We start from the raw sequence: 23,711 nt of genomic DNA on the forward strand, positions 1-23,711 counted from the left end.
TTTAACATTCAAGATCTCAAAACAAGTCAACTACCTGACACATAGCCATCAGCGAACATGCATAATTACATATTGATCTAAAAAATAACTATTTTTACTAGTTCTGGAGTGTCTAAGTTTCTAACATCTCCTAGAATAAGATATTTTAGACACTTTATTAATCAAAGAGTCATATCGGGGCTGTGAGAAATACTTCAGCCCATTTCCCATTCATTCAGTGATATTGACCGTATGCAAAACACAAAATGACATTTTTTTTCTATGCATATTGAAATAGACCACATTATTACGATCTCCTTGGGGAAAAAAAGCTGAGAAATAACAAGAGGCATCCTTCAGCGTAGATTAGGGCACAAATCTGCAAGGAAATAATAATGTGGAGGCGAGATTATTGTGTAAAGAATCTGCAACATGCAATCAAAGTGTGCCCTGTTTTCCCCTTCATCAGCTGGCCAGCATAAGTACTGGCAGAGAGAGGAATCCAATTTAAATTCCACTCTACCGGGTGATGGTATTGTTTCATTTTATGTGTGCTTTGACATTTCTGCCTGTTAATATAGAGTAAAATCGGGAAGTATTTACATAAATATGACATTAAACTCTATTAGAAATTAAGAGTGACATATATTTGTGCTCATAGCAGAAGGGAGGAGGTAATTGAGTTCCAGGGTCAAAAGGTTGAGAGAAGTGTTTGGTAGGCTGTGGATACATGGAGAGAGGAGGAGGAGGCAGTGACTATTGGACTGTCATCTTGTCCATCATCATGTTTGCCTTTGCTCGTAAAGGATGAGACAGAACAACGGGACAATAGTCACCACATTCATTTGTAAGGGGTGTGGCCTTCTGCAAATTAAATAGGGGTTGACTCATTTCAATGCTGCTCTTACATGTGAATGTAGGCGTATTCATGAATTGTTTTTAGCAGAATAAGTGACAAAAACCTTTAATAAGAATATACAGTTATTATGAAACTGAACATAACTAAGATAAAAAATCTCAATGAACAATTTACCTTTATTTAACTAGGCAAGTCAGTTAAGAACAAATTCTTAACAGCGAGATAACTGTCTTATTCAGGGGCAGAACGTCAGATTTTTACCTTGTCAGCTCAGGGATTCGATTTTGCAACCTTTCGGTTACTATTCCAACGCCCTAACCACAAGGCTACCTGACGATCCCTTTAAAAAATAAAAATAAATCATTAGCTTGCTTCTTACTTACCTAGGATGTTGTCTTTTCAACCAAACTGTTTTACATATCTGTTAGTTGGTTATTTAGCAAAATCCAGAATAATCTGGTTAGCATTTTTTGAGAATTTAGCAATGCTCGTGAAAACAGCATGATTCAAGCAGAAATGGTTAAAATGGTTAAAAAGTTTCTTACTACTGAAAGCAGAGCTGTTTCTCCACGCTTTTGAATGAACCACTAACTGATGCAATCCACTTCCAGTAGCATTGCTACATTATCCAAAAATGCTAAGCAGGAGATTCTGGACATTGTTGAACCGACTAACAAATGTAAAAATGGTTTCGACAGTAAGTCAGTCAACACCCCAGGTAAATAAGAGATACAACTTTTTTTAAAGTTAACTCTCACCATAAACTTTAAATATGCCTTTGAGCAACATTATCCAATTGTTAGCTTATTATTTTAATCATATCAACACCACGAGGCACCAGTGCCTAAAATGTTGTAAGAGAATTCTAAATTCTAACCCACCGACTTTGAATTGAGTCTGTTCTTCTGAACATTCCAGATCAACATCAATTGACATTTGGAAATGTTCTTGATATGATTTCAAATTCTAATAGTAGAGAAAATAGTGAACAATTAGTACAGTTTATTTTTGTCCCTATCATGATGGGAAAGGATTCAAAATGGCATGACAATGATTTGAGATTCAAATATGTTTTAGTCTTATATCAAACCATTTGATATACAATAGGACATATCACATGAAAGACACATTTTACCCCTTGAAGAAAATGTACTTTGTAATAATATGAGAATTCTACCTTGTGTTGATAAGGTTTTAATAACCTCTGCACTCTGCATACCTAATCAATGAGTCTTGCAAATAATGCAGGTGACATCATCAAACGTAAGCCTATTATGCAGACCTTTCTCGGAGCTTTCTTTATTTGAAACTCTACCCCCCAAAATATGTGCTAAATCTAACAAGAGCGAGAATGATGGGCATAACTCATTGGGAAGTCTTCTGCAATAACATGAATAAGGGCAAGGCGAACTTGCTTCAGTGAACTCAGCAGGACCATGAAAAAAGGAACATTTTATATGAAATTTAATAAACTGAAATTGGTTTAAGATTAGTCAGCACTTTGTCTAGAAGATTAGTTTCCCTCCTACCCTTCAACACATGCAAGGCGCTCACAAAGTGATACAGCATTGTGACATAATTACATTGTTCAAGGTGAAGCTCAGTAGAAATGGCTTTTTGCTTACAAGGCAATTTGAGAACATGCACATTTACAAATATCATAGTAACCTGGTGCTACTCAAAGGCAGTCCAGGGAAAAGAAACCAAAAGAAAACAACACTTGCTTCAATCCAATTTTGGGGTCACAGGAAAAAGACCCTGGACCGACTGATGTCTGCTTTGCGATATTACAGTCGGGGTGTGAATTGGCTGAAGTGCTCTCTATTGGTAACATTACCATATACACTGAACATAAATATAAACGCAACATGCAACAATTTCAAAGATTTTAAGGAAATCAGGCAATTGAAATAAATAAATTAGGACCTAATCTATGGCTTTCACATGACTGGGAATACAGATATGAATGTGTTGGTCACATATACTGTACCTTTAAAAGGTAGGGGCGTGGATCAGAAAACCAGTCAGTATCTGGTGTGACCACAATTTGCCTAACACAGCGCGACACCTTCTCATTAAGCTGTTGATTATGGCCACACTCCTCTTCAATGGCTGTGCAAAGTTGCTAGACATTGGCAGGAACTGGAACACGCTGTCGTACACGTCTATCCAGAGCATCCCAAACATGCACAATGGGTGACATGTTTGGCGAGCATGCAGGCAATGAAAGAACTGGGACATTTTCAGCTTCCAGGAATTGTGTAAAGATCCTTGCGATACGGGGCTGTGCGTTATCATGCTGAAACAAGAGTTGATGGGGGCTGATGAATGGCATGACAATGGGCCTCAGGATCTCGTCACGGTATCTCTGTGCATTCAAATTGCCATCGATAAAATGAAATTGTGTTCATTGTCCGTAGTTTATGCCTGCTCATACCACAACCCCACCGCCACCATGGGGTACTCTGTTCACAACGTTGACATCAGCAAACCGCTCAACCACATGATGCCATACATGCTGTCTGCCATCTGCCAGGTACAGTTGATACTGTGATTCAACCGTAAAGAGCACACTTCTCCAGTGTGCCAGTGGCTATTGAAGGTGAGCATTATCTCCCACCGAAGTCATATATGACGCCAAACTGCAGTCAGGTCAAGACCCTGGTGAGGACGACGAGCACACAGATGAGCTTCCCTAAAACAGTTTGACAGTTTGTGCAGAAATGCTTCAGTTGTGCAAACCCACAGTTTCATCAGCTGTCCGGGTGGCTGGTGTCATATGTTCCCGCAGGTGAAGAACCGATTGTGGAGGTCCTGAGCTGGCGTGAGTACACATGGTCTGCGGTTGTGAGGCAGGGTGGACGTACTGCCAAATTCTCTAAAACGAAGTTGGAGGCGGTAGTAGAGAAATTAACATTGCATTTTCTGGAAACAACTCTGGAGGACATTCCTACAGTCAGCAAGCCAATTGCACGCTTCCTCAAAACTTGAAACATCTGTGGCATTGCGTTGTTGCAAAACTGCACATTTGAGAGTGGCCTTTTATTGTCCCCAACATAAGGTGCACCTGTGTAATGATCATGCCGTTTAATCAGTATATTGATATGCCACTAGTGTCAGATGGATGGATTATTTTGGCAAAGGCGTAATTCTCACTAACAGGGATGTAAATAAATTTGAGAGAAATAAGCTAATGTGCGTATGCAAAATTTATGGGATCTTTTATTTCAGCTCATGAAACTTGGGACCAATATTTTACATGTGTTTATATTTTGATCATCCTCCCTCAAGCGTGTCCAAATGACTATTTTGCCCAAAGACAAAACGTGCCAGGTTGTGCGTTTTATGTTTTCTCCCAATCTCTTGTGGATCCATGTGTCTTTACTATTTCAGTACTTAAATTACTAAAACCAGATAAAAGTATGAAGAAAAGATAATGGACCTATATATGTTTTAAATAAGATCATATTTTAGAACTAATAATCACCAAAATACAAACTAAATAGTCAAGGAGAATCAAAAAATAAAATAAAAACTATGCATTTGTTAGATTTTGTTACAATGTTTATAATGTGACCCATGGCAAAATGTGTTGCATTGCAGGAAATTAGTTTTAAAACCGCCAAAATGCATCACTGCAGTCAACTGGAAGGCCTCTAAAATGTTACGTCAGCGACCATTACCATTGGCCAGGCCCATGACCCTGCCCCCAAACATTTATTTCCTGCACAGAATAGAATAGGCTGACCTTTGTACTATGGGGGATAGTACAGTCGTGGCCAAAGGTTTTGAGAATGACACAAATATTAAAAGTTGATGAGTACATAAGTACATTAAGTTGATGCAAAGAGTCAATATTTGCAGTGTTGACCCTTCTTTTCAAGACCTCTGCAATCTGCCCTGGCATGCTGTCAATTAACTTCTGGGCCACTTCCTGACTGATGGCAGCCCATTCTTGCATAATCAGTGCTTGGCGTTTGTCAGAATTTGTGGGTTTTTGTTTTTCCACCCGCCTCTTGAAGATTGACCACAAGTTCTCAATGGGATTAAGGTCTGGAGTTTACTGGCCTTGGACCCAAAATACCGATGTGATGTTCCCCGAGCCACTTAGTTATCACTTTTGCCTTATGGCAAGGTACTCCATCATACTGGAAAAGGCTTTGTTCATCACCAAACGGTTCCTGGATGGTTGGGAGAAGTGGCTCTCGGAGGATGTGTTGGTGCCATTCTTTATTCATGGCTGTGTTCTTAGGCAAAATTGTGAGTGAGCCCACTCCCTTGGCTGAGAAGCAACCTCACACATGAATGGTCTCAGGATGCTTTACTGATGGTAGCGCTCACCTTGTCTTCTCCGGGCTAGTTTTTTTCCGGATGCCCCAAACAATCGGAAAGGGGATTCATCAGAGAAAATGACTTTACCCCCGTCCTCAGCAGTCCAATCCCTGTACCTTTTGCAGAATATCAGTCTGTCCCTGATGTTTTTCCTGGAGAGAAGTGGCTTCGTTGCTGCCCTTCTTGACACCAGGCCATCCTCCAAAAGTCTTCGCCTCACTGTGCGTGCAGATGCACTCACACCTGCCTGCTGCCAATCCTGAGCAAGCTCTGTCCTGGTGGTTCCCAGATCCTGCAGCAGAATCAACTTTAGGATGCGGTCCTGGCGCTTGCTGGACTTTCTTGGGCGCAATGAAGCCTTCTTCACAACAATTGAACCGCTCTCCTTGAAGTTCTTGATAATCCGATAAATGGTTGATTTAGGTGCAATCTAAATGGCAGCAATATCCTTGCCTGTGAAGCCCTTTTTGTGCAAAGCAATGATGACGGCACCTGTTTCCTTGCAGGTAACGATGGTTGACAGGGGAAGAACAATGATTCCAAGCACCACCCTCCTTTTGAAGCTTCCAGTCTGTTATTCGAACTCAATCAGCATGACAGAGATCTCAAGCCTTGTCCTCGTCAACACTTACACCTGTGTTAACAAGAGAATCACTGACATGACGTCAGCTGGTCATTTTGTGGCAGGGCTGAAATGTAGTGGCAATGTTTTTGGGGGATTCTGTTAATTTGCATGGCACAGAGGGACTTTGCAATTCATCTGATCATTCTTCATAACATTCTGGAGTATATGCAAATTGCCATCATACAAACTGAGGCAGCAGACTTTGTGAAAATTAATATTTGTGTCATTCTCAAAACTTTTGGCCACAACTATGTAAACTCCCGACTTCAACTGTATTTTCACACTACCGTTCAAAAGTTTGGGGTCACTTAGAAATATGCTTGTTTTCCCATGAAAACATACATGAAGTGAGATGCAAAATGAATAGGAAATTTAGTCAAGATGTTGACAAGGTTATAAATAATGTTTTTTTATTTAAATAATTGTGTACTTCAAACTCTGTTTTCTTCAAAGACCTTTGGTGTTCTAGTTTTCAATTTGTTGAGGTAATCTGAAGAGATTTCTCCCCATGCCTCCTGAAGCACCTCCCAAAAGTTGGATTGGCTTGATGGGCACTTCTTACGTACCATAGGGTCAAGCTGCTCGCACAACAACTCAATAGGGTTGACATCCGGTGACTGTGCTGGCCACTCCAATATAGACAGTATACCAGCTGACTGCTTCTTCCCTAAATAGTTTGGAGCTGTGCTTTGGGTCATTGTCCTGTTGTGGAGGAAATTGGCTCCAATTAAGCGCAGACCACAGGGTATGGCATGGTGTTGCAAAATGGAGTGACAGCCTTCCTTCTTCAAGATCCCTTTTACCCTGCATATATCTCTCACTTTACCACCACCAAAGCACCCCCAGACCATCACATTGCCATGCTTGACAGATGGCATCAAGAACTCCTCCAGCATCTTTTCACTTTTTCGGCATCTCACGAATGTTCTTCTTTGTGATCCAAACACCTCAAAATTAGATTTGTCTGTCCATAACACTTATTTATTCCTCTGTCCAGTGTCTGTGTTATTTTGCCCATCTTAATATTTTCTTTTTATTGGCAAGTCTGAGATATGGCTTCTTTTTAAAAAACTCTGCCTCGAAGGCCAGCATCCCAGAGTCGCATCTTCACTGCTTTTTTGCGGGTACTATTTAATGAAGCTGCCAGTTTAGGGCTTGTGAGGCGTCGGTTTCTCAAACAAAACACTAATGTACTTGTCCTCTTGCTCAGTTGTGCACCAGGGCCACCCACACTTTCTATTTTGGTTAGAGCCAGTTTGCGTTGTTCTGTGAAGGGAGTAGTACACAGCGTTGTACGAGATCTTCAGTTTCTTGGCAATTTCTCACATGGAATTGCCTTCATTTCACAGAACAAGAATAGACTGACGAGTTTCAGAAGAAAGTCCTTTGTTTCTGGACATTTTGAGCCTGTAATCGAACCCACAAATGCTGATGCTCCAGATACTCAACTTATCCAAAGAAGGCCAGATTTATTGCTTCTTTAAATCAGCACAACAGTTTTCATCTGTGCCAACATTATTGTAAAAGGGCTTTCAAATTATCAATTAGCCTTCTCAAATTATAAACTTGGATAAGCTAACACAACTTGCCATTGGAACACAGGATTGATGGTTGCTGACAATGGGCATCTGTACACCTATGTGTATATATGTATATATATACACAGTGCCTTGCGAAAGTATTCGGCCCCCTTGAACTTTGCGACCTTTTGCCACATGTCAGGCTTCAAACAAAGATATAAAACTGTATTTTTTTGTGAAGAATCAACAACAAGTGGGACACAATCATGAAGTGGAACAACATTTATTGGATATTTCAAACTTTTTTAACAAATCAAAAACTGAAAAATTGGGCGTGCAAAATTATTCAGCCCCCTTAAGTTAATACTTTGTAGCGCCACCTTTTGCTGCGATTACAGCTGTAAGTTGCTTGGGGTATGTCTCTATCAGTTTTGCACATCGAGAGACTGAAATTTTTTCCCATTCTTCCTTGCAAAACAGCTCGAGCTCAGTGAGGTTGGATGGAGAACATTTGTGAACAGCAGTTTTCAGTTCTTTCCACAGATTCTCGATTGGATTCAGGTCTGGACTTTGACTTGGCCATTCTAACACCTGGATATGTTTATTTTTGAACCATTCCATTGTAGATTTTGCTTTATGTTTTGGATCATTGTCTTGTTGGAAGACAAATCTCCGTCCCAGTCTCAGGTCTTTTGCAGACTCCATCATGTTTTCTTCCAGAATGGTCCTGTATTTGGATCCATCCATCTTCCCATCAATTTTAACCATCTTCCCTGTCCCTGCTGAAGAAAAGCAGGCCCAAACCATGATGCTGTCACCACCATGTTTGACAGTGGGGATGGTGTGTTCATTGTGATGAGCTGTGTTGCTTTTACGCCCAACATAACGTTTTGCATTGTTGCCAAAAAGTTGGTTTCATCTGACCAGAGCACCTTCTTCCACATGTTTGGTGTGTCTCCCAGGTGGCTTGTGGCAAACTTTAAACGACACATTTTATGGATATCTTTAAGAAATGGCTTTCTTATTGCCACTCTTCCATAAAGGCCAGATTTGTGCAATATACGACTGATTGTTGTCCTATGGACAGAGTCTCCCACCTCAGCTGTAGATCTCTGCAGTTCATCCAGAGTGATCATGGGCCTCTTGGCTGCATCTCTGATCAGTCTTCTTCTTGTATGAGCTGAAAGGTTAGAGGGACAGCCAGGTCTTGGTAGATTTGCAGTGGTCTGATACTCCTTCCATTTCAATATTATCGCTTGCACAGTCCTCCTTGGGATGTTTAAAGCTTGGGAAATATTTTTGTATCCAAATCCGGCTTTAAACTTCTTCACAACAGTATCTCGGACCTGCCTGGTGTGTTCCTTGTTCTTCATGATGCTCTCTGCTCTTTTAACGGACCTCTGAGACTATCACAGTGCAGGTGCATTTATACGGAGACTTGATTACACACAGGTGGATTGTATTTATTATTATTAGTCATTTAGGTCAACATTGGATCATTCAGAGATCCTCACTGAACTTCTGGAGAGAGTTTGCTGCACTGAAAGTAAAGGGGCTGAATAATTATGCACGCCCAATTTTTCAGTTTTTGATTTGTTAAAAAAGTTTGAAATATCCAATAAATGTCGTTCCACTTCATGATTGTGTCCCACTTGTTGTCGATTCTTCACAAAAAAATACAGTTTTATATCTTTATGTTTGAAGCCTGAAATGTGGCAAAAGGTCGCAAAGTTCAAGGGGGCCGAATACTTTCGCAAGGCACTGTATATATATATTTTTTTTTGTTAAATAAGCAGTTTCCAGCTACAATAGTCATTTACAACATTAACAATGTCTACAATGTATTTCTGATCAATTTGATGTTAATTTAAAATTTTCAAAAACAAGGACATTTCTAAGTGACCCCAAACTTTTGAAGGGTAGTGTATAGAAAACAGTGGACTGCATTTGGACTTCACCCTTTGCCAAAGTTTCAGAAAAATTGCATTGTTTAAGAGTGTAAGGGTAAGAACTATTTGAGTTATTGCACATGTGCACTTCACACAGCAGGTGTTCCCTAACGGAAATATTCAAATAAATGCTAGAACGCGCCAATTGGATCGCACTAGCTCGTGCTTGGCACTGCCTACCTCCTTGCTTGTTCTGCCCACTATGATTAATTTGCTCCCATTGGAAACAACAGGCTCTCATCTATCTCGGGTTAGTTATAAAAATCTTTGGTGCGAGCATCAAACAAACAAAGGATTTTAAAAGAAGAAAAGAAAGTGGATACATTTATTCTCATGAAGAGTGTAGTAAATGGCACTGGATTAAGAATAGTCCTGCTAATGAGAAGCACAAAGCAAGTACTTTTCAAAAGATATTGGAAGTCATTATAGCCTGCTGATGTGTGTAGTAGCAGCCGGTAACAATGGATTTGGTTTCGGGTTACCTCTGGTCATGGAGCTTTTAGGCTCACTTTTCACTGCTTTGCTGCTCTAATGATAGAAGCCAAATCCCTGAGCTCTTACTATGAATTAGTCCCCAAGTAAACAATTGTTTTGAAAAGAGGGCTCATAAAGAAAATGGGCTCATAAACAAGCAGTGATCAGTTGTAGAACAATCTAAGCCAATGTCTTGGGTGCCACTGCCAACAATTCATGAACTACTTAAGGGCCCAAGCCATCTCAATCATTAAAAAGTCAGTGCAGCTTGTGAAGTTGGGGTGTCTTTCTTATTTCTTATTCTTATTATGTGATTTAAATATTGACTGGCTATCATCAAGCTGCCCACTCAGGAAAAAACTACAAACCGTAACCAGTGCCTGCAACCTGGATCAGGTTGTCAGTCAACCTACCAGGGTAGTTACAAACAGCACAGGAATTACATCTTCAACATGAATTGATCACATATTTACAAACACTGCAGATATTTGCTTTAAAGTAGTGTCCAAATCCATAGGATGTAGTAATCACAATATAATAGCCATATCTAGGAAAAGCAAAGTTCCAAAGGTTTGGCCTAATGTAGTGTATAAGAGGTCATACAAGAAGTTTTGTAGTGATTCCTATGTTGATTATGTAAAGAATATTTGCTGGTCTGGTAGAGAGAATTATTTATTTCAGATTTCATTTCTTTCATCACATTTCCAGTGGGTCAAGTTTATATAAACTCAATTAGTATTTAGTAGCATTGCTTTTAAATTGTTTAACTTGGGTCAAATGTTTCGGGTAGCTTTCCACAAGTTTGCCACAATAAATTGGGTGAATTTTGGCCCATTCCTCCTGACAGAGCTGGTGTCAGGTTTGTAGACCTCCTTGCTCGCACACACTTTTTCAGTTCTGCCCACAACTGTTCTATACGATTGAGGTCAGGGCTTTGTGATGGCCACTCCAATACCTTGACTTCGTTGTTCTTAAAAACTTCTTATGGCTGAAATCCCGTTAACGGGATCGATTTGACAACAGCCAGTGAAAGTGCAGGGCACCAAATTCAAACAACAGAAATCTCATTAAAATTCCCCAAACATACAAGTATTATACAACATTTTAAAGATAAACTTGTTGTTAATCCAACCACAGTGTCTGATTTCAAAAAGGCTTTACTACGAAAGCATACCATGCAATTATGTTAGGTCAGCGCCAAGTCACCAAAAACACAGCCATTTTTCAGCCAAAGAGAGGAGTCACAAAAAGCAGAAAAACATAAAATTAATCACTAACCTTTGATGATCTTCATCAGATGGCACTCATAGGACTTTATGTTACACAATACATGTATGTTTTGTTTGATAAATTTCATATTTATATCCAAAAATCGTTGATTTTGCCTAGAGCCACATCAATTTACAGGAATACTCATCATAAACTTTGATGAAAGATACAAGTGTTATGCATCTGGTGTCAGATTTCGAAAGAGCTTTACGGCAAAAGCACACCATGTGATAATCTGAGTACAGTGCTCAGCCAGCATACAGATACCCGCGATGTTGTTGGGTCAACAAAAGTCAGAAAGAGCATTATAAATATTCCCTTACCTTTGATGATCTTCATCGGAATGCACTACCAGGAGTCCCAGTCCACAATAAATGTTTGTTTTGTTCGATAAAGTCCATCATTTATGTCCAAATACCTCCTTTTTGTTTGTGTGTTTAGTCCAGTAATCCAAATGCACAAGGCGTGGGCACAAAGTCCAGACAAAAAGTCAAAAAAGTTCCATTACAGTTCGTAGAAACATGTCAAACGATGTATATAATTAATCTTAAGGATGTTTTATCATAAATCTTCAATAATATTCCAACCGGACAATTCCTTTGTCTTTAGAAATGAAAGGGAACGGAGCTCGCGCTCACGAGCGCACGCGTGACTGAACTAAACTAAAGGCTTTCAGCCAGACCTCTGCTTGAAACAGCTCTTATTCGCTCCCCTTTCATAGTAGAATACTGAAACAACGTTCTAAAGACTGTTGACATCTAGTGGAAGCCTTAGGAAGTGCAATCTGACCCCATAGACACTGTATATTGGATAGGCAATCACTTGAAAAACTACAAACCTCAGATTTCCCACTTCCTGGTTGGAATTTTCTCAGGGTTTTGCCTGCCATATGAGTTCTGTTATACTCACAGACCTTATTTTAAGAGTTTTGGAAACTTTAGAGTTTTTTCTATACAAATCTGCATATGCATATTCTAGCTTCTGGGCCTGAGGAACAGGCAGTTTAATATGGGCACGCTTTTCATCCGGATGTGAAAATACTGCCCCATTGCATAAGAGGTTAAGCCATTTTGCCAACACTTTGGAAGTATGCTTGGGGTCATTGTATTTTATGAAGTGCACCAGTCCCTCTTGCAGCAAAGCACCCCCACAACATGATGCTGCCGCCCCGTGACTCATGGTTGGGATGATGTTCTTCGGCTTGCAATCCTCCCCCCTCCCCCCTACAAACATAACAATGGTCATTATGGCCAAACTGTTCTATTTTTGTTTCATCAGACCAGAGGACATTTCTCCAAAAAGTACAATCTTTGTCCCCATGTGCAGTTGCAAACCATAGTCTGGCGGGTTTGGAGCAGTGGCTTCTTACTTGCTGAGCGACCTTTCAGGTTATGTCGATATAGGACTTGTTTTACTGTGGATATAGATATATATGTACCTGTTATCCTCCAGCATCTTCACAAGGTCCTTTGCTGTTGTTCTGGGATTGATTTTCACTTTTCGCACCAAAGTACGTTCATTTCTAGGAGACAGAACGCGTCTCCTTCCTGAGCGGTATGATGGCTGTGTGGTCCCATGGTGTTTATACATGCGTACTATTTTTTGTACAGATGAACTTGGCACCTTCATGTGGAAATTGCTCCCAAGGATGAACCAGACTTGTGGAGGTCTACAATTGTATTTCTGAGGTCTTGGCTGATTTCTTTTGATTTTCCCATGATGTCAAGCAAAGAGGCACTGAGTTTGAAAGTAGGCCTTGAAATACATCCACAGGTACACTTCCAATTGACTCAAATGATGTCAACACTAACTCAAAAAAGTTCTGGGACACTGTAAAGTCCATGGAGAATAAGAACACCTCGTCCCAGCTGCCCACTGCACTGAAGATAGGAAACACTGTCACCACTGATAAATCCACTATAATTGAGAATTTCAATAAGCATTTTTCTACGGCTGGCCATGCTTTGCACCTGGCTATTCCTACCCCGGTCAACAGCACTGCACCCCCCACAGCAACTCGCCCAAGCCTTCCCCATTTCTCCTTCTCCCAAATCCAGTCAGCTGATGTTCTGAAAGAGCTGCAAAATCTGGACCCTACAAATCAGCCGGGCTAGACAATCTGGACCCTTTCTTTCTAAAATTATCTGCCGAAATTGTTCCCACCCCTATTACTAGCCTGTTCAACCTCTCTTCCGTGTCGTCTGAGATTCCCAAAGATTGGAAAGCAGCTGCAGTCATCCACCTCATCCACCTAAGGTCTTCGAAAGCCAAGTCAACAAACAGATTACCGACCATTTTGAATCTCACCATACCTTCTCTGCTTTGCAATCTGGTTTCTGAGCTGGTCATGGGTGCACCTCAGCCACGCTCAAGGTCCTAAACAATATCTTAACCACCATCGATAAGAAAAATTACTGTGCAGCCGTATTCATTGATCTTGCCAAGGCTTTCGACTCTGTCAATCACCACATCCTCATCGGCAGACTCCACAGACTTGGTTTCTCAAATGATTGCCTCGCCTGGTTCACCAACTACTTCTCTGATAGAGTTCAGTGTGTCAAATCGGAGGGTCTGCTGTCCGGACCTCTGGCAGTCTCTATGGGGGTGCCACGGGGTTCAATTCTTGGACTGACTCTCTTCTCTGTATACATCAATGATGTCGCTCTTGCTGCTGGTGGGTCTCTGATCCACCTCTACACAGACGACACCATTCTGTATACTTCTGGCCCTTCTTTGGACACTGTGTTAACAACCCTCCAGGCAAGCTTCAATGCCATACAACTCTCCTTCCATGGCCTCCAATTGCTCTTAAATACAAGTAAAACTAAATGCATGCTCTTCAACCAATCGCTGCCTGCACCTGCCCGCCTGTCCAACATCACTACTCTGGACGGCTCTGACTTAGAATACGTGGACAACTACAAATACCTAGGTGTCTGGTTAGCCTGTAAACTCTCCTTCCAGACCCACATCAAACATCTCCAATCCAAAGTTAAATCTAGAATTGGATCCTATTTCGCAACAAAGCATCCTTCACTCATGCTGCCAAACATACCCTTGTAAAACTGACCATCCTACCAATGTCATTTACAAAATAGCCTCCAATACCCTACTCAACAAATTGGATGCAGTCTATCACAGTGCAATCCGTTTTGTCACCAAAGCCCCATATACTACCCACCATTGCGACCTGTACGCTCTCGTTGGCTGGCCCTCGCTTCATACTCGTCGCCAAACCCACAGGCTCCATGTCATCTACAAGACCCTGCTAGGTAAAGTCCACCCTTATCTCAGCTCGCTGGTCATCATAGCATCGCCCACCTGTAGCACGCGCTCCAGCAGGTATATCTCTCTGGTCACCCCCAAAATCAATTCTTTCTTTGGCCGCCTCTCCTTCCAGTTCTCTGCTGCCAATGACTGGAACGAACTACAAAAATCTCTGAAACTGAAAGCACTAATCTCACTAACCCCATTATTTTTATTTCTACTTTGCACATTCTTCCACTGCAAATCTACCATTCTAGTATTTACTTTGCACCATGGCCTATTTTGCCTTTACCTCCCTTATCTCACCTCATTTGCTCACATTGTATATAGACTTGCTTATACTGTATTATTGACTGTATGTTTGTTTTACTCCATGTGTAACTCTGTCGTTGTATGCATCGAACTGCTTTGCTTTATCTTGGCCAGGTCGCAATTGTAAATGAGAACTTGTTCTCAACTTGCCTACCTGGTTAAATAAAGGTGAAATAAAATAAATAAATAAATTAGGCTATCAGAAGCTTCTAAAGCCATGACATCATTTTCTGGAATATTCCAAGCTGTTTAAAGGCACAGTCAACTTAGTGTGTGTAAACCTCTGACCCACTGGAATTGGGTCAGTGAATTATAATTGAAATAATCTGTCTGTAAACAATTGTTGGAAAAATGATGTGTCATGTGCAAAGTAGATGTCCTAACCGACTTGTCAAAACTATAGTTTGATAACAAGACATTTGTGGAGTGGTTGAAAAATGAGTTTTAATGACCCCAACCTAATTGTATGGAGACTGCCGACTTCAACTGTACACACACACACACACACACACGATATCATACTCACTATACATACACATGGATTTAGTACTGTAGAAATTAGGTTGTGGTGGAGTAGGGGCTTGAGGGCACACAGTGTGTTTTGAAATCTGTGAATGTATTGTAATATTTTTTAAATTGTATAAACTGCCTAAATTTTGCTGGACCCCAGGAAGAGTAGCTGTTGCTTTGGCAGCAGCTAATGGGGATCCATAATAAATACAAAAATGTAACCTATGGATTAGGGGTAGTGCATATTAAAAAGAGAGATAAGACAACTCGCTGATGCTGTTCGCTGGGAGCATAAAATTACTTACAGTAGACAAACAGACATATGATCATATCTAATAATCATAATGTATTGTACTAACAAACTGATGAGCCGGCAAACGGACTCCCTCTCCCTACCTAATTCCACCTTCTAATGTCGTACCTCATATTTATGGTAACGGCTAAATTAAGTAAAAGGCTTAAAAATGCTGAAAGGTAATATCATTGGCAATTCCAGTGTAAGTGCAGGAGGGTTAGTCAATATTAATTTTCCTGAGCCCAAAGAAGCGTCCCGACTGGTGGGTCATTTATCCACAGAGCTTGAATCATGCACTCCACAGCAAAATCGACCACTATCCGACGCCCAGGGCCAAGAGCTATGGCCTTGACCTTTGACCCCTAAAAGCCAACCAACCTCCCCAAAAAAGAACATTGCATGAACATCTCTGGCCAATGTCCATCAGATTCCCGGCTTCAGCATCAACATGGATTGTGTGAACATCATGCATATAAAACAGATATACTGTAGAGGCCCTGTTGGGATTGATTAGGCTTTTGCGTTTACATATGGTATTGAACAAATTTGAGAGACATTACTGGGGATTTTCAATACAGTATTACAACAATAATTAACTAGTATTTACATCAAAAACAAAATGCGCCACAAACGTCACTCACCTTTTTTCTTCAGGAAAACTTTTCTGGTTTCCAGTGGACTTTGACGCACTTTATGGTTCTGTAAAAATTTCACAGCTGTCGCTATCTGTGGAAAACAGAGAAAGAATGTAGAAAAGGTTGGATTTCAACTTCAAGAATACAAAGATTATCCATCTTATGGCTGTATACAACAGCAAACAAACATTCTCACTCAGTCTAGACAGAAGTGGTAGCCTCGATTTGTTAAAACCCAGACATGGTATAAATTGATTTGTTTGAAAGTCACTTCTGAAAACTTCCCTGCATCGAGTATTAAGACCACCTGACCACTTTCTAGATAATTCCGGAGAATGACCAAATCAGCTGTTATAAAATTAGCCCATCAAAGAGTGCTGGACAAATGGAGTATGGAGCTTAATTCGCTATCATCCTCTTACAAGACAAACTTCCAGTCTTAAGTGCGTGGGGGAAGAAAATCTATACTTAATGCAGAGGTGATCATTTGTATCTAATAACTTAAGAATCCTTGGCTGAAAACTTCTGTAATTCTTCCAGTTAAAAACGCACCATGATCAAATCACTAAAGCATAAATGTTGTAATGACTCGAGACGTTAATGCACTAGAACGTTAAATGGCATCAGAACATCAGTAGTTTCAAGTGCACGGCATTCATCAATTCTATTATGTTTTCCTTCGAGATGCACCTTAATTTCCCCCACTCCAGTTTGCTTTTCCAAGAATTAGAGAAAAAAAAACATCCTTAAATGCTATTAAAACATACATTTGAAGTGGGCGCCTTGAAGTGGTGCCTCTTAAAACAGATAAACATTAAATAACATGGAGAATGGGGGAAACACACACTGGCAAGGAGGGCTTAGATGACTTGTTATCTCACCTGTGGTCCCCTGTGATTCAATTGTAAAAGTCATCCCTCTAATAGGTTAAAAGGTTTTGATTACCCTTCCTTTTCTTGGAGTGTTGAAAGAAAAAAAAGTGATTGAGCACACTGCCAGTGGGTAATTCATTTTGGGTAATGCATTGCATATACTAAAGACCTGTTTCAATCCAAAATAATTACATTTTTAAACTCATCTAAAAAGGGGCAGCTATGGCAGGGAAGCAGTCTAAAAAGCCATATTATTCTGTGACAAAACACAGTGTGGTGTGGGTGTGATGAAAACGTACTACTCCTCAACATCTAAGTTTTGCCACGTGAAATGCATCCAAACTCAAATGATAGTGATCTATTATCAGCCTTAGACATCTGTGTTGTATGTCAGAGAGGTTGAGATATCTTTGAAAACATGACCATTGTTGTTTAGTTATTCCTACAGTGGCATAACATGACTTATTATAAAATACTAAGTTTAAAATGGGGCCAAGTTGTATCATTTTATCAAAGGAGTAGACAAACCGTTCAGAAATATTTATTATCCATTTATTCACCATAACATTAGCATGACCTTTGATGTACACAAGGGTTGCACAAGGGGTGTGGAAATTCCTGGATCTCTATATGCTGAGGGCTTATTAAAGTCAGTCGTCCGGAACCTTCATTGTGACAAGCAGATTAAACCATTTGCATGGTGAACCACCGACTGATGTTTGAGGAGAACATATATCTGTTTGATAACAAGATGGGAATATTCTGGCTTTTAGGATTCTGAAAGATCATTTACTGATTCAGTGAGTGAAAAGGCCATAAAAATGTGCAGCTAAATTAATCCAGGACAATAGGTAATGAATGAAAACTAGAAAAGAATGGATAACATATTGCTAATAAACTGAGGCTAACAAGGCTATAGAACCGCATTAATTGTAGTGACTGAAAGATTGAGATGTGAGAGGAAAATAACCTAAATGTGGAAGAATACGCTACATTTGTTTCCATTATTTCCTTAAACTATAAATATTGTACAATTGACAAGTATCTTGTCATCTATGTTAAAACAAGAATGTTGTAATCTACAGTATGTGTCGACATAAAAAAAAGAAAGCACAACATTAAAAAAAAATCTAAAAACTAATAAGTCAAAATGTCAATTTTAGTAAAATGGTTGCAGTGTATCTTCAGGGAGGGTAAAAGTGCTGTTCTTAGCAGATGACATAGCTGGTTTGCACAAGTTCCACCCAGACATCTCAATCAATTATAACCACATTGCACAGATTTCAGTCTTGTCTTGTTATTGACTTATAGATCATCCCTGCTATAGTGTACGGTAGCACATAATTGGGCTTTTAAGGGGTGGGCTGTATGTTAGTACAAGGCACATTTGGTTTGGCAGGATAAATATCAATTGAAATTAAAATGGTGGGTGTGTCTAGCTTTTCCGAATACCGGTAAATACCTTTTGGTTAGTTGAACAATCATTTTCTAATGCTTCTTGTAAAGCTAAAATTGCTAATGCACCAAAGTGCTCCATGTACTGACCAATAATCTTTACAAATGAGATAACCAATAAAGTGTCAGGTACAGCCGAAAAAGAGGCGAAAACTCAATCATAGGAAGAGATGAACACTAACCAATGTGCTTTAAGAGAGTGAAGTTGATGAGCGGACAAGATTACAGCATCATTATTGAGTTTGAATTGGCACTTTTTTTTTTACCTTCAATCTTTACTTTAACATTTTGAAAAATGTCTAGCAAACCTAATTATGTTTGAACTAACCAGTAGAATGTTTTTTTTTCTCTCACTAGTAACAGCATTGAAGTAAAATATTGGTATAAACCTATGAAAATTTACCAATGCACCATTATTAGTTACATTTTTGAAAAATAAAACACTTGGAAAATACTGACTAACTGGCTGGGATGGCACAGTGTTTTTATTTAGTCATTTCCTTTTTGTTGGTGGAGGTTTTTTGATGTTTAACTGTATGAATATATGAAAACATAAAAACATTTTTTTAAAGGGATGCGTTGATTAGAAATGCTGCCATACAACGGCCATATTGAAAAATAGGATTTCCTGAGTGACTATATTTAGAGGTCAAGTGGGGTTTCAAGAGTTTTCATTTCACTTTTTAGTTTTCCAAGAGAAAAAGCACTCTTACAAAAACTGAGTGTAAAAGTGTAAAAGACTTAACACAGAAAACTTAAGGGATCAATGTTACAAAAGTAGAGGTGGAAGTGTGTGAAGATTGAGTAAGAATTGTCATATAGTATGAACAGGAACAGATTGTTTCCAAACTGATGGTAGTCTATACTAAAGCTATATCATACCCATGAAGGCAAAGATGCAAAGTGAGGGAGGTGCTGAATTGATTTCATTATCAAAGTAAGACCACCAATAATGTGAAATTCGATAGCAACAATTCCACAGATCGTTGCTGTAAATGAGAATGTGTTCCTAGTCAACTTACCAGGTAAAAAAAAGAAATGCCCAACATTGTCACTGAGCGCTACTGTAACTAGCTAATGTTAAAGGACCATCGTATCAAATAACATTTTATTTGTCACATGCTTCGTAAAGAACAGGTGTAAACTAACAGTGAAATGCTTACTTACGGGTCCTTTTCCAACAATGCAGATTAAAGATTTTTTTTAAACAAAAAAAAACATTGAAATAGTGACACGTGGGAATAAATACACAGTGAATAACAAATAACAATAATGAGTCAAATTAAGATGGTTATATAGAGGGAGTACCAGTACTGATACTCCTGAATGACAGTTCAGAATGAATCGTGAATAGTGATGAGTGAGAAAGATATCTTACCCCAAAGCCATGCTAACCTCTCACCATTACAATAACAGAGGAGGTTAGCATTTTTGGGGGGGGTATGACATTTGTGTCTAACTTTCTCACTCATCATTATTCAGATTAATTCAGGACTATCCGTGATCATGGTAGCATCCACATTAATGTAGAAGTGTTTAGAAACATTTTCTTATTTACAATAAAAGTGACTCCAAAATTACAACACATTATTTACCATTCATTTCTATTGGGCAGGTAGCCTAGTGGTTAGAGCATGGGCCAGTAACCGGAAAGGTTGCTTGATCGAATCCCCAAGCTGACAAGGTAAAAATCGGTCATTTTGCCCTTGAGCAAGGCAGTTAAACCACTGTTCTTAAATGTAATGTAAATATATCCGTGATCATGGTAGCATCCACATTAATGTAGAAGTGTTTAGAAACATTTTCTTATTTACAATAAAAGTGACTCCAAAATTACAACACATTATTTACCATTCATTTCTATTGCCAGGTGCCGAAGACGTGGATGTCGATTAAGGCAGCCCACCATACCTCTCTGATTCAGAGGGGTTGTGTTAAATACGGAAGATACATTTCAGTTGAAGGTTGTTGTACAACTGACTAGGTATCCCCCACTCCCTTTCATTCAATGGGCACAAAATAATCTGAAACACAACCAAAACAAAAATTTGTCCTAATGCATCCAACAAGTTTGTAAAGTCACAATCTTGATGTAATTATTGCGTGCTGAGTGAATTTGTCCCAATTCTTTTCGTCCCACAAAAATGGGGGGACTACGTACAAAAAGTGCTGTAATTTCTAAACAGTTCACCCGATATGGATGAAAAGAGCCTCTAGGACTGGGCTGTATACCATATACTGGTATTGAGGCATGGACCGGTTTGTGTTTTTACTTTATCTTCAATAACAGTATTTGAATGTTTGGTTTGTTAAATGTGATATGCCGTGTGTAACTTACATTTTTATAGTTTACTACACTACTTGAGTCATCTCTCTCGGCTCCCTCTCTCCATGCTGCTTTCCACACAGACCTAGCCCGTCACTCAAGGAGCGCATTTGTTGTTACTTGACCACAAGACACTTGCGTTCAGTCTGCATGGGCAATGCAGCACATGCAACAATGTTGATGACTACAATGCGGTTTACACATGCTTCTTAGCCGCTAATGATAATCGCTAGTTAGCTGGTCAGAGTAAACGTAGCTAGCTATACAGCCTGATACCAATGAGGGTGTAGAACTAAATCAGCATGTTGTCTGTGTAACAGTATCTTCTAAATCAAAGAAGAATAAGCAAAGCATGGATATGTTAGCTACATGAAGTAGATAAGAGAAAACATTTAATGTAGCCAAAGAATATAAGGTCCCCTAGGAAACGCTGACAAACACTTTGGTTCCTACCCTGTCACATTAACTCCTCCCTGGCATTTTTAGTCATTGTGATGTAAAATAACACTGTTTTTAAAGTGCCCACTATTACACTCCATGGCCAAAAGTATGTGAAACACCTGCCCGTCCAACATGCCAACAGGTCCCCCTTTTTCTGCTATAACAGCCTCCACTCTTCTGGGAAGGCTTTCCACTATATGTTGAAACATTGCTGTGGTGACTTGCTTCCATTCAGCCACCAGAGCATTAGTGAGGTCGGGCACTGATGTTGGGCGATTAGGCCTGGCTCGCAGTCGGTGTTCCAATTCATCCCAAAGGTGTTTGATGGGGTTGAGGTCAGGGCTCTGTGCAGGCCAGTCAAGTTCTTCCACACCCGTCTTGACCCTTTCTGTACGGCCCTCGTTCTGTGCACAGGGCATTGCCATGCTGAAACAGGAAAGGGTCTTCCCCAAACTGTTGCCACAAAGTTGGAAGCACAGAATTGTCAAGACTGTCATTGTATGCTGTAAGATGCTTTAAGATTTCCCTTCACTGGAACTAGCCCGAACTATGAAAAACAGCCCGAGACTATTATTCCTCCTCCACCAAACTTTACAGTTGGCACTATGCATTGGAGCAAGTAGCATTCTCCTGGCATCCGCCAAACCCAGATAAGTCCGTCAGACTGCCAGATGGTGAAGCGTGATTCATCACTCCAGAGTCCAATGGCGGCGAGGAATACACCACTCCAGCGGACGCTTGGCATTGTGCTTGGTGACCTTAAGCTTGTGTGTGGCTGCTCGGTCATGGAAACACATTTCATGAAGGCCCCAAGTGAATAGTTACTGTGCTGACGTTGCTTCCAGAGGCAGTTTGGAACTCACTAGTGACTGTTGCAACTGAGGACAGAAGATTTTTTACAAGCTATTCACTTCAGCACTCAGCGGTCCCATTCTGTGAGCTTGTGTGGCCTACCACTTCGCGGCTGAGCCGCTGTTGCTCCTAGGCGTTTCCACTTCACAATAACAGCACTTATAGTTGACCGGGCCAGCTCTAGCAGCGCAGACATTTGGTAAACTGACTTGTTGGAAAGGTGGGCTCCAATGGCGGAGTCACGTTGAAAGTCACTGAGCTCTTCAGTACGGGCCATTCTACTGCCAATGTTTGTCTATGGAGATTGCATAGCTGTGGCCTCGATTTTATACATCTGTCAGCAAAGGGTGTGGCTGAAATAGCCAAATCCACTAATTTTAAGGGTGTCCACATACACTACATGGCCAAAAGTATATTTTCAACTATAGAATTAGAATAATCATTATTTTTCCATGATTCCAACCGTTCACTTAAGGGTTTTGATCTAAATCTCAAGTCAAATTGCAACATTTGGTTAAAAATAAGGCTTAGGTTTTTTGCCCATATCATGCAGCCCTATGTTGCAGTGTGGAAATTATCTTAAATGAGAGCAGGAAATGCAGAAATGTATGAAAATGCAGAAAGATATTTTGGGTTGAAGTTTAATTGAACAGTATAAAACTATCAAAATGGAGAGAGACCGATTGAAATCACTTAGAATATTCAGTGCATTTGGAAAGTATTCAGACCCCTTGACTTTTTCCATGTTATTAATTTACAGCCTTATTCTAAAATGAATTAAAAAAATAAATCAAATCTACACACAATACCCCATAATGACAATGCAAAAAAAATATTTTTATACATTACATTTTGCAAATAAAATAAAACAACTTCACATTTATATAAATTATTCAGACCCTTTACTCAGTACTTTGCTGAAGCACCTTAGGCTTTTTTTGGGGGGTCTGAAAACTTTCCGAATGCACTGTACATGTTGCCATCCTAGGGTTACGCACTACTCAAAACAAATTTTGAACTGTTATTATTCAAAAACATCAAATAGTCAATTTTAAACTGTGATATGATATATTTCATAGTTTAGAATTTATTTTATTATTAAACGTTTATTTAACTAGGCAAATCAGCTAAGAACAAATTCAATAAAATAATAACAAATTATTTACAATGGTGGCCTACCAAAAGGCAAAATGCCTCCTGCGGGGATGGGGACTGGGTTAGAAAATAAATGAAATAAAAGTATAGGACAACACACACATCACGACATGAGACAATACATAAAGAAAGACCTAAGACGACAACATAGCATGGCTGCAACACGTCTTCACTATTATTCTATAATGTAGAAAATAGTAAAAATAAAGAAAAACCCTGGAATGAGTAGGTGTGTCCAAACTTTTGACTGGTACTGTATATATATATATATATATATATATATATATATATATATATATATAAAATTAGGCTACTGATTTCCGCCTAAGTAGACATACCCAAGCTATTTACTTACATTTTTCATGAGATTTCCATAAACAATAACTGGTAATGTTGCATAATCTTAGAAAGGTCTGGAACTCACCTTTCTTGCAAAAATGTTTAATAAATTGCTGAGGTGTACTTTTGAGGACACAATCTCAAGTACATAGTGCAAATACTCTAAAAATATGAAAAAGCATATATTTTTTCCTATTCAACAAAAGTAGGGCAATAGGGCTTTAAATGACTGAAATGCTTTCTAA

General features: G+C 39.6%; 1 protein-coding gene across 1 annotated transcript in view; it reads right to left on the reverse strand.

Moving 5' to 3' along the window:
* pex14 (peroxisomal biogenesis factor 14) overlaps positions 1-23,711 on the reverse strand; it is a 106,039-nt gene that overhangs the window by 39,858 nt on the left and 42,470 nt on the right. The window contains exon 3 of the mRNA XM_064922918.1: positions 16,033-16,117. Coding sequence (XP_064778990.1) covers positions 16,033-16,117 — 85 coding nt within the window. The remainder of the gene's footprint in view (positions 1-16,032; positions 16,118-23,711) is intronic.

The sequence above is a fragment of the Oncorhynchus masou genome, chromosome 18 (genome assembly GCF_036934945.1).
Source record: "Oncorhynchus masou masou isolate Uvic2021 chromosome 18, UVic_Omas_1.1, whole genome shotgun sequence".
In the NCBI taxonomy this organism is placed as follows: domain Eukaryota; kingdom Metazoa; phylum Chordata; class Actinopteri; order Salmoniformes; family Salmonidae; genus Oncorhynchus; species Oncorhynchus masou.